The sequence below is a fragment of the Neovison vison genome, chromosome 1 (genome assembly GCF_020171115.1).
Source record: "Neovison vison isolate M4711 chromosome 1, ASM_NN_V1, whole genome shotgun sequence".
In the NCBI taxonomy this organism is placed as follows: domain Eukaryota; kingdom Metazoa; phylum Chordata; class Mammalia; order Carnivora; family Mustelidae; genus Neogale; species Neogale vison.
In genome coordinates this window covers 53,680,836-53,692,934 of record NC_058091.1, presented here as the reverse complement: position 1 = coordinate 53,692,934, position 12,099 = coordinate 53,680,836, and the positions used below count along the sequence as shown (strand labels likewise).

General features: G+C 41.5%; 1 protein-coding gene across 1 annotated transcript in view; it reads right to left on the bottom strand.

Annotated features, from left to right (window-relative positions):
* The window catches only part of PPIL4 (peptidylprolyl isomerase like 4), a 35,068-nt gene extending 28,827 nt beyond the window's left edge, over positions 1-6,241 (bottom strand). The window contains exon 1 of the mRNA XM_044247086.1: positions 6,134-6,241. Within this exon, the coding sequence (XP_044103021.1) occupies positions 6,134-6,203 (70 nt within the window). The 5' untranslated portion in view covers positions 6,204-6,241. The remainder of the gene's footprint in view (positions 1-6,133) is intronic.
* Between the last annotated feature and the right edge of the window lie 5,858 nt (positions 6,242-12,099).

Genomic DNA, 12,099 nt, shown 5'->3' with positions numbered 1-12,099 from the left:
AATATTTACAGAGTCTCTTCTAGGTGCTTGGCACTGCTATCACAAATGCCATTAAACCATAGTCCCTCCCCTCAAGAATTTCATAGTCTAGTTGTACACTAACAAACTCTCCAAACACTAAGCTAGAAATCAGACAGAAAGACCTATGAGGCTATCCAGAGTCCTTACACCCAAGAAAAAATAGTTACAATACCAGATATATCTAATACCATCTGTGCCATTTATATAATAAAATGGCAAAAAGTGGTTTTTAAAAAGCCACAAGAGTTCAAGAGAGATTGTTTCTGGTCAGGGAAATTAGAAGACCTTAATTAATAACAATTAATAAGAAGTGGCACCTGAGAGGCTCAGTGGGTTGAGACTCTGCCTTCGGCTCAGGTCATGATCTCAGCGTCCTGGGGATCAAGCCCCATATCGGACTCCCTGCTCAGCAGCTCCGCCCCCACCTCCCCCGCCAGCCTGCTTACTTGTGATCGATCTCTGTCAAATAAATAAATACTTAAAAAAAAAAAACAACCCACAATTAATAAGAGGCTTAAGGGATGCCTGGATGGCCCAGTGGGTTAAGCCTCTGCCTTCAGCTCAGGTCATGATCTCGGGGTCCTGGGATCGAGCCCCACATGGGGCTCTCTGCTCAGTGGGGAGCCTGTCCCCCCCCCCCCGCCGCCGCCTACTTCTCTGCCTACTTGTGATCTCTGTCTGTCAAATAAATATATAAAATCTTAAAAAAGAAGAGGCTTAAGGTGGGCATTGAAAGAACTACACAAGCGAAGAGTAGAGAGTGAGCATTTCAAGTTGGGAAGACCGTATGAATAAGTCTGGATATGCAAATATAAATGTTTTTTGAAGGGTCCAAAATACCAGTCTAAGCTCTGTATCACTCTGATAATACAAAGTGATAGAGGGTAAATAGACCAGCAGGGCAAGACGGGCCCATGGTATTGAAAGTGCTTGAGTATCAGGATTTTTATTGTTTGCCTAGAAAAATACATTTCTGGGATTACTGTTTAATACAAAAAAGTAGTTCTTTTTTTTTTTTTTTTAAGAGTTTATTTATTTATTTGACATAGAGAGACAGTGAGAGAGAGCATGAGCGAGGAGAAGGTCAGAGGGAGAAGCAGACTCCCCGTGGAGCTGGGAGCCTGATGCGGGACTCGATCCCAGGACTCCGGGATCATGACCTGAGCCGAAGGCAGTCGTCCAACCAACTGAGCCACCCAGGCGTCCCAAAAAAGTAGTTCTTTAACTAGAAAACAAAAATAATGGATCTAGGCAGTGATCATCAATGGCTGCCAAAATTTTTAGATGAAAAGCTAATGGGGACACTGCAACAGACACAATAGGTAGACACGCCTGAACCCACCAACCAATTTTAACTTCACAGGAAGAACCAACCAGACATGATGTGCTTCCTGAATGTGATGCAGCTGAAGTGCAAAAGACCTTATATGAAAATATTCTTGCCAAAAACATTAAACCTGTACTTTATCAAGACTAGATTGGGCGCCTGGGTGGCTCAGTGGGTTGGGCCGCTTAAAAAAAAAGACTAGATTTAAGTGGCAATTATGAGAAACAGAATAGATAAAAATACATTTAAATATACAACAAGGATAAAATCAGTCAAATCCAAAATGAGGGAAATTCTATAAAATAAATCACTCGGATTCCTTCTCAAAAAATTGATAAGGTAGAGGTGCTTGGGTGGCTCAGTCAGTTAAGCCTCTGACTCTATTTCTGCTCAGGTCATGATCTCAGGGTCCTGGGATCGAGCCCTGTGATGGCTCCACTCAGAGTCTGCTTGTCCTTCTCCCTCTGCTCCTTTCCTGCTTGTTCTCTCTTTCTCTCTCTCTCAAATAAATAAATAAACTTTTATTTTTTATTTTTTTAAAGATTTTATTTATTTATTTGACAGAGAGAGATCACAAGTAGGCAGAGAAGCAGACAGAGAGAGAGGAAGGGAAGCAGGCCCCCTGCTGAGCAGAGAGCCCGATGTGGGGCTCGATCCCAGGACCCTGAGATCATGACCCGAGCCGAAGGCAGCGGTTCAACCCACTGAGCCACCCAGGTGCCCCAAATAAATAAACTTTTAAAAAAGTGAAGTTGTTAAGGGAAAAATGGGGGTGGGGTGGGGAAGAATCTACAGATTAAAAGATATCAACCAATATAACATATAGATCTAGATCTTGGCAGTTTCTTCTTCTTTTTTTTTTTTTCTTTTCAGCATAACAGAATTCATTGTTTTTGCACCACACCCAGTGCTCCATGCAATACCTGCCCTCCATAATACCCACCACCAGGCTCCCCAACCTCCCACTCCCTGCCCCTTCAAAACCCTCAGGTTGTTTTTCAGAGTCCATAGTCTCTCATGGTTCATCTCCCCCTCCAATTTCCCTCAACTCCCTTCTCCCCTCCATCTCCCCATGTCCTCCTCCCTCCACAAATAAGTGAAACCACATGATACTTGACTCTCTCTGCTTGACTTATTTCACTCAGCATTATCTCTTCCAGTCCTGTCCATGTTGCTACAAAAGTTGGGTATTCATCCTTTCTGATGGAGGCATAATACTCCATAGTGTATATGCACCACATCTTCCTTATCCATTCGTAGATACTGGCAGTTTCCTACAAAACTGAACACATTCTTACCGTACAATTTAGCAATCTAGCAAATATACCTCTTGGTATTTACCCAAAGAAGATGAGAATGTATTTTCACACAAAAACCTGCACACATGTTTATAGCGGATTTGTTCACAATTGCCAAAATATGGAAACAACCAAGATGTCCTTCAGCAGGTGACTGAATAAATAATACGTGGTACAACCAGACAACGGAATATTATTATTTGCTACAAAGGAGAAATGAGCTATCAAACCATGAAAAGACATAAAAGAACCTTAAATGTACACTACAAATCGAAAGAAACCAATCTGTAAAGACTACATACTGTATGATTCCATTCATGTAACATTCTGGAAAAAACAAATCTATGGATATGGTAAAAGATCACTGGTTGCCAGGAGATGCAGAGAGATGTGCAAATAAATAGGGAGAGCATTATTTTTCTGTGTGATACTGTAATGGTGGATATATGCATATATATTTTTCCAAACCCATAGAATGTACAACACTTGGAGTGTACCTCAGTGTAAACTATGGGTTATGACATGTCAGCATAGGTTCATCAAATGTACTACTGTAATGTGTGTACAGTGTTACACAGTACAAATAATACAAATGTACAACAAAGGTACACTCTGGTGGGGGATATTGAAAATGGGGGCGGCTTCACATACGTGGCAATAGGAGGTATACGGAAAATCTCTCTACATATCTTCCCCTCGGTTTTGCTATGAACCTTAAATTGCTCTAAAAAATAAAGTTTTTTAAAATAGGCAAAAGGGGTGGTAACCGGAGCATAATGATTAGAGAAACTGAATTACTGTCTTACACTCAAAACTAATGTAACATTATGTGACAACTAAACTCAAACAGGTTTAAAAAAAAAAAAAGGCAAGGGGGAGTTCTATAGATCAAAAGATATTTAAGAGCTATATCAGCCAATATAATAAATGAACCTTGTTTGGGTCCTTAAATTACCAAGTATTTTTTAAACACTTATGAGATAAAAGGGAAATATGAATGATACCAAAAAATTATTGTCAATTTTTTCAGATGTGATAATGATTTGTGGTTATTTTTTTAAAAGATTTTATTTATTTATTTGAGAGAGAGAGAGAAAAAGAGAGAGAGAGAGAGGGAGAGCATGAGAAGGTGGAGGGTCAGAGGGAGAAGCAGACTCCCTGCTGAGCAGGGAGCCTGATGCAGGACTTGATCCCAAGAGCCGAAGGCAGTCGCTTAACTAACTGAGCCACTTGTGGTTATTTTTTTGATCACTTTTTTGAAATACAAACTGAAGTAACTGCAAATTAAATAAGTCCCATGTAATGGATTTATTACCAAAGAATCCAGTATAAATGAAACAATATTGGTTATGTGTTGACAAGTTCATTAACTGGTCATTGGCACAGGAGGGGTCATTTTCATGACTCTTTCTCCTTCTGTATATAAGTTTTCTATAATAAAAAGTTAAAAAAAAAAGGAAAGAAATGGAAGCAAGAGAGGAAGAAAATTAAATCTGGATATATTTACTATAAAGTGGTAAGTAGTTATACATGTAAGTAAATATCCAGTCACAGGCTTACAAATACATACAAATGGGGTGGGCTTATGTTTTTAGTCTTCCAAACTACCTTTGAAGAATTGCTATTTGTCTATTCTGTCTGTGTTAACTAGGTAGAATAACCCTACCTCCCCTTTAGTTCCTCACAACCCTGGGGAAAGAGGCCCATTCATTTATCAGATGCTGTCCCACATAAAGAGAGTATCAAACAAATTCAAAGGAAAGGAAAACCAAGAGATGAAAAATACAATTGCCTATAATATCCTTTGAATCCCTGGATCCCACCATTCTTAAAGCCAAGCTTACCTCAGTAACAGGAGGCACTCAATTATTTTCTTTGTTTAAGCCAGTTTGAGTTTCTATCATCTGCACTGAGAATCCTAACTAATGAACACATTTATATACATTAGTCAATCAGGTAATGAGCCTTGAGTGTGTTCAAAGTGGCAGGCACTGCACCAGGCGCTTAGCATAGAAAGACAAGGAAGGAAGGCATAGTCCCTACCCTCTTGGAGTTTACATTCTTGAGGGGAGACAAGATTTGCAAACGATTCCAGGATAACAGGTAAATGATACAATAAAATGTGTTACATGCTGTTTTAAAAGATCTCAAAGCAGAAGAAACAGACCTAATTTTGCCCAGGGACAAGGGAGAGCTTCACAGAAGAAATCATGCTTGATAAGCAGGAAGTTTGCCAAAAGGACAACAGTAGAAAGAAACATGGAAGTAGAAGCAACAGTAGGAGAAAGGCATGGAAGTATAATTGAGCATGTAGTGTTGGGGGTGGGGAGTACAAGTCAGTGTAGGACAGAGTGTAATATGGCAGAAGAACACTGTATGTACTGTTTCATCCTCTTTGACAGACTACATGCCAGGGGGACAGGATCCTGATTGTAACTAATCTCTGTGGCCTCTAGTTTCTCCCAGCTCTGACACCGTCTCCACACTGTTGCCTGTCTATAACATATGTGCCATGCCTCAATCCTGCTTTTAAAACCTTCAAAGATGCTAGCCATCAGTAGGGCACACAAGACTATTCACATCCGACCTAACCAACATAACTTATACAACCAGACTCATACTTTGCCATTCCACCTCATGTATCATTCTTTCAAGTCATACCAAAATACTTGCTGTTTCCAGAAAATTCCAAGAAAATTTAAAAAACAAACAAACAAACAAACAAAAAACCGAACAAACAAAAAAACCCCACCCTCATACCCACTCATCTTTGAAAGAGCTAGTTCAAGTGTTCTGCTTTCTTGGCTTGCTTTGCTTTTCCCCGCCTCCAACGGGGAAGAATTACTCCCTCCACTGGTTTCCATAGCAACTTACATTCTTCAACTACACACTTACAATGGACATACAACACTTAAAGGGGCTCCCAGGTCTCTTTCTCCCAGTAGAAAATCAGACCGTCAAGGACAAGATGCCTATCCCAGAGCTTGACACAGTCTCGCACAGCAGACGAGCAGTGTTTGCTAGGGCTCCGTGCACATCTCCCGACAGCCCTTCCTCCACCCAGAGGGATGCTCACACTCACTGCTCCAAACACCATCCTTCCCGCTTCCATCAGGACTTACTGATTACACACCAAGGAATACAGGTTGTGTTCCTCTCACAAGTAAAGCTAGGTAAATAGCCACAAAAGCTATGCGCATGGTATATGCAGCCGGCATTTCCACCCCCCTCCCCGCACACACAAGCACACATCACAGGCATTTAATGCCACAAGCACCCGCCACCAGATCGGCTCGCCCCAGATACAGGAGAGAGGCTGCTCCTCACAAAAACTTTTCTTCGAACCACGGCCCGCTAATAAAATAGCCCTGTCGTGGGCACCAGTAGCCCAGAAGCTCGAACCCAGTCAAAGGGACCGGGCAGCGAAGAAACAGTGAGAAAAGGAGATCGGGGCCAGGGCAGGACGGGACCGGGGCCCGGGTCTCACCGCGCGGCCGCTCCTCAGTGTACAGATCGATGACGACGTCGCCCAAAGTTGTCTCCAGCAAAACCGCCATGGCGCCCGCTCCTCCTCCGCAACAAGCCGCGGGTGTGACAGGCGCAGCCCGTCGTGGGGCTACGTCTCACGTCACTCTCGGCGCGACGCCTTTTACGTCATCCCTCCGGCGACGACCCTCCGGTGGCGGTCGGCCTGGTCAGCGCCTGGCCCTCATTGGGCTGGGGTGGTGACCGTGTGTCCCGCCTCCGACGCGGCCCGTTTGAAAATCCTGATTCTTCCAGGGCAACTGGCGCGGAAGCCTGTAGCTCCAAAGGACTTTTGTGAAGGGTTTTGTGTCCACTTCAAGAACGGGGGAACCTTCGAGCGGCCCTTTTTTCTCTGCTCCTTGGGAAGCATTGAGAGCGACCGCGGCGCGTGCTTCTCCCACGTTATTATTGGGACGACTACTCTGGATTTCGTAATCAGGGATTTTCGTCGTCCTGAATCAAAACCTTTAGGCCTTGAATGTACAGTTTGTGACCCAGAAAGGTGACTAACAGGGAATTCCGTGGCTGGTCGTGCCCAGGATAGAAGCTCTGCTCACAGTAACAGCGACTGGTCCTTAGAACGACAAGCTAAAAAACAGTAGGCTTCAGCCCCAAATCATTACTGGTTTTATCAGTAATCTTTAACTTTGAAGACTTAAAAAAACGATTTGGGGCCTCTGTTGAGGATTTCCACGTGAAGTTTATCCCCTCCCAAATTCTGACAAAACATCACTTTTGTACCATTTTGTACAATTATAGCTTCCAATTACTTCACATCTGACTAAAACCCAACGTTTTTATAATGGTCTGCAAGGCCTTACATGATACTCTTGCTTCCTATATACATGTCTTCTCTCTTACTTTGAAGCCACACCACATTTTTGCTGTTCTTTGAGCACTGTTGGCCATCCTTCCGCCTCTGGGCCTTTGGGCTGGCTGCCCACTCTGGTTACAACCCTCTTCCTCTAGATATATTCATGGCTCTCCTTCAGCTCCTTTTGGTCTTTTGCTCACTTGTCACCTCTCAGTGAAGCCTTGCCTGACTACCATAATTAAAATTAAGCCCACATACAGACACATTTGTTTTTCTGCATAAAGCCTTTTCCACATGGTTCTTTATTAGCTAACATGCTATTTATGAATTTGTTTATGGTAAATATGAATATATTTTTATATTACTGAAATGTAAGCGCTAGAAGGCTAGAGCCAATTTTGCAAGTTTTATTTATTGCTGTATCCCTAGTGTCTATGACAGCCTGCCACATAATGGTTGAGTAAATTTTAGTTGAGTGAATTAATGAATATTAGCAATTAATTAAAGAAATGCATATTAAAATAACAATGAGATTGTTTATGGGAATATAAAATGGTAGAGCTATTTTGGACAGTGCGTAGAATTCCAGTCAGAATGGCTGAAATTAACAAGTTAGGAAAGGACAGATGTTGGTGAGGATATGGAGAAAGGAGGACCCTCCTACACTGTTGGCGGAAATGCAAGCTGGTGCAGCCACTCTGGAAAAAAGTATGAAGGCTTCTCAAAAAGTTTAAAATAGAGCTACCCTAGGACCCAGCAATTGCACTATTGGGGATTTACCCCAAAGACACAAATATAGTGATCCGAAGGGGCACAGGTACCCCATCGTTTATAGCAGCAATGTCTACAATAGCCAAACTATGGAAAGAGCCTAAATGTCCATTGACAGATGTATGGATAGAGAAGATGTGGTATAGGGGGAATATGCAGCCATCAAAAAATTGAAATCTTGCCATTTGCAATGACGAGGATAGAACTAGAGGATATTGTGCTAAGCAAAATAAGTCAACCGAGAAAGACAATTATCATACGATCTCACTGATTTGGGGAATTTAAGAAACAAAACAGGATCATAGGAGAAAGAAAAGAAAAATAAAACAAGATGAAATCAGAGAGGGAGGCAAACCATAAGAGGCTCTAAATCATAGAAAACAGACTGAGAGTTGCTGGAGGGGAGAGGGTGAGGGGATGGGGGAACTGGGTGATTCACATTCAGGAGGGCATGTGATGTAATGAGCACTGGGAATTATATACAACTGATGAATCACTGAACTCTACCTCTGAAACTAATAATACACTATATGTTAATTGAATTTATTTATTTTTAATAATTTATTTATTTGAAAGAGAGAGAGGAAGGGAGCAGAAGCAGAGGGAGAGGCAGAGGGAGAGAGAGAAGCAGCCTCTCTGGCTGCTCCAGCTGAGCTGGGAGCCCGATGATGCAGGGCTTGATCCCAGGACCCTGGGATCATGACCTGAGCCCAAGACAGAAGCTTAACCAACTGAGCCACCCACGCACAATTAATTGAATCTAAATTTTTAAAAATTCTGTGTATGGTCGTAAGACATAGATCAAGAGAAAAAGAAGATTTGGAAAAATTAAATATTTTTTAAAGTCAAATTTGGACTATTCAAAGAGAATGAGAAATTGACATAATAAATATAAGGAATGATTTCACATATAAAGTGATTCACTAATTACCATAAATGATATGACCAGACTCTTTTGCAAACTCCAGGCCTAGGTGTGATATCTTAAGCCTAAGATAGAATACCTTATTTATTCTTCAGTGTGCAATTTGCTATATCTTCAAATTATGTTACACTGAATATATATGCATACATAGACACAACGATATATCACTAAATACCAAATATTCTACCTTCATGGGGAAAATATTTCATGATGTTATATAGTTCATGCTTATCAGCATCTTACCACATTTTAAATTCTAATGGTATAAATATTTATGTGATTTATACAGTAGATACATAGGTGAAAAGAAACGAGATACATCCTTCACAATTCTACCAAATGTAACTACTAAAGTAGATTCAGTCTAGAGAAAAGATTAGTAAATGTGTATTGCCTTCCGAATATCACCATCACCAACCATTACAACCAATTTCTCTGTTGACATCATTTCATATATTAATCTGAACAACCACATTCAAATGTCTGTAGCTTTACTAAAATTGCCAAAGGTAAAATCCGGATTTTAAATGACTAAATTTATGAACAACAAAAACATGTATTTATGATCATATATAATATTATTTTGTGCAGAAGCATTCATGTGTTTGACAAGTCCAGCATGGTTTTCTTTACTCAACTTCTGTTTCTTTTCATGCCGTTTCCCCTCACACCCTGAGGAATCTCAGATTGGTGAACTAAGATTCATCCTAGTCACTGTTGTCATTACATTTACAGTAAGATGTCTGGGACAGTGGCAATCCAAGGGCTAGAGACCATTTCTGGCTGGCTGGAAAGCAGGACATTTTGCCCTTGCCCTTGTTGGAAGCAATCTTTATCTGCTTCTTCATCTGCCTGTCCTTGTCAAGGACTTCAACCACTTTTTCTTTGTTGTGATTATTTTAGCATTGACGTTTTCCATAGGTATTAGTATGGTGTTTTATTTTTTTTTTAAAGATTTTATTTATTTATTTGACAGAGAGAGATCACAAGTAGGCAGAGAGGCAGGCAGAGAGAGAGAGAGGAGGAAGCAGGCTCCCTGCTGAGCAGAGAGCCCGATGCGGGACTCGATCCCAGGACCCTGAGATCATGACCTGAGCCGAAGGCAGTGGCTTAACCCACTGAGCCACCCAGGCGCCCCTAGTATGGTGTTTTAAAATGTGGGCTTTATTATTGTGCATGTACAGTAAAGCCAACAGGTCAGGAGATGACTGCCATTGAAAAGATAGTTTGTTATTCACAATGGGTTTGGGGGAGCACACCATGTCATGCAGGACCAAATAGAAAAAGTACAAGGGTTGGTCAGGATGTTGAAGGAGCCAAGAGAAAACTATAGGCAGGAGCCCTTTTTCTGGTTTCTATGCGGAAGGTGAGACAAAGTAGGATAAACAGATTTAGAATTGGCTAGTGTGAACAATTTCGGTGGGCTCTGGGGTATATAGGCTATATCTCTAGTTGTCTTGTACCTGGTCCTGGGATGATTAGGACAGAGAAATATTGCCTCCTTGACTGTAAAAGCCTGATAGAAGAAGAAGAGATTCAAAATATAGGCTCTGGATTGATTGTTTTGCATATAAAAGGCATGCTGTGAATTAATAGAAAATATATATTGGTCTTTGCCCCCGTTCCTACCATGGAGATCCTGAAACCCTGTTAATTTCCTTAATGATACAAACACTAGGAGCATCTCTTGTTTTGAGATTGTTTTCTCTCTGGAGAGAAAAGAAATTGATTGTTTTCTCTCTGGGGCACCTGGGTGGCTCAACGGGTTAAAGCCTCTGTCTTCAGCTCAGGTCATGGTCCCCGGATCCTGGGATGGAGCCCCGCATTGGGCTCTCTGTTCAGCGGGGAGCCTGCCTCTCTGCCTACTTGTGTTCTCTGTCTGTGAAATAAATAAATAAAATCTTTTAAAAATATATGAGAAAAAGATTGGTCTCTCTTTTTTTAAAGTAAGTCCTAGTCCCAATGTGGGGCTTCAACTCATAACCCCAAGATTGAGAGTCATATGCTCTACCAACTCAACAGTCAGGCACCCCTATTATTGGTCTTCAATTTTGTTTCAGAAGCTCTTGTGATCTCATGGGTAATAAGAGTGTCTTTTGTTCTACTGAGCTAATTCTGGGTGGGTTTCTGGCTGGCTCCTGGATGAGGACTGGTCACCAGAAAGACCAGGATGTGGCTTAGAATTTTCAGCCCTGCCCCTCATTCTCTTGACATGACACAAGAGCTGAAAGTGGAGTTAATGATTGATGATGCCTCCATTAAAATCTCCTAAGTACAGGGTACAGAGAGCTTCAAGGCTGGTGAATAGGGGGAGGTGCTAGGCGTATGGTATGCCTGGAGAGGGCATGGAAGCTCTGCCCTCTCCCACATACCTTACCTATGCGTGTCTTTCCAACCGTTCATCTGTATCTTCTATTATATCCTTTAACAAATGGGGAAATCTAAGTGTTTCCCTGAGATCTGTGAGTTGCTCTAGCAAATTAATCCAGTCCTTGGAGGGGGTCATTGGAACCTCTGCTCTGTAGCTGATTGGTCAGAAGTACAGGTAATAACCTGGGCTTGCAAATGGCATCTGAAGTGTGTGTGGGTGAGAGTAGGTTGGGGCTGTCTCAGGGGAGCCCCGATCCTGTGGAATCTGATGCAATCTCTAGGTAGATAATATCAGAATTGAATTAAATTGTAGGACACTTAGTTGGTGTCGCTGGTATGTGCCAAAACCTCCAACAAACTCCAACTCTAGCAGGCTTTTTTACTGTTTTTTGTCCACAGCCTTCCTGGGGCTCAGAGCTAGCCATGGACACAAATGGAAAGATAATGGATCATTAGACCATGGGGCAGAATCTATTGGGAAACAAGCTACTTCACTTTCCCTGTCTACTTTTTCATATAAATGTACTTTAGAATCTTATACATATTACTGATTCAAATTATGCAGATCCACATGTCATGTGTTCTGATCTCCAGATTCGTTTTTAATTCCAGAAGTCTGAAATAGAGTGAAAACCAGGTGGTTGTAGTTGGAACCCAAGAGTGGGTGGAACTTCACTGCAGAAACCATTTGCAGGTTAATAACGTTATTGTGAATCTCACAGTAGGTAAGGAGCTAGTTGGTTTTTGCAGTATACCCTACAAAGATTTTATAATTACCCTAGCTAGAAAAGCAGACATGGGGAGAGGGGTTGATAAAGAAGAAGGGCTAAGAGGGATACATAGATTCCTGTTGTTTCCATGTCAAAAGTTTAAAAAAGGCTGAATGTTTCTTATTCTGCCTTGAATGGCAGTGTCTTCAAGTTCTCAATCAATAGTCAATCCTATTAATCTGAAATATCTTCCTTGGCATTTTCTGCTTTAGAGAGTTTCATAAAATATTTTTTAACAATATGAAAGTGGGGGGGGGGAGTCTATCATCTTCATTTTG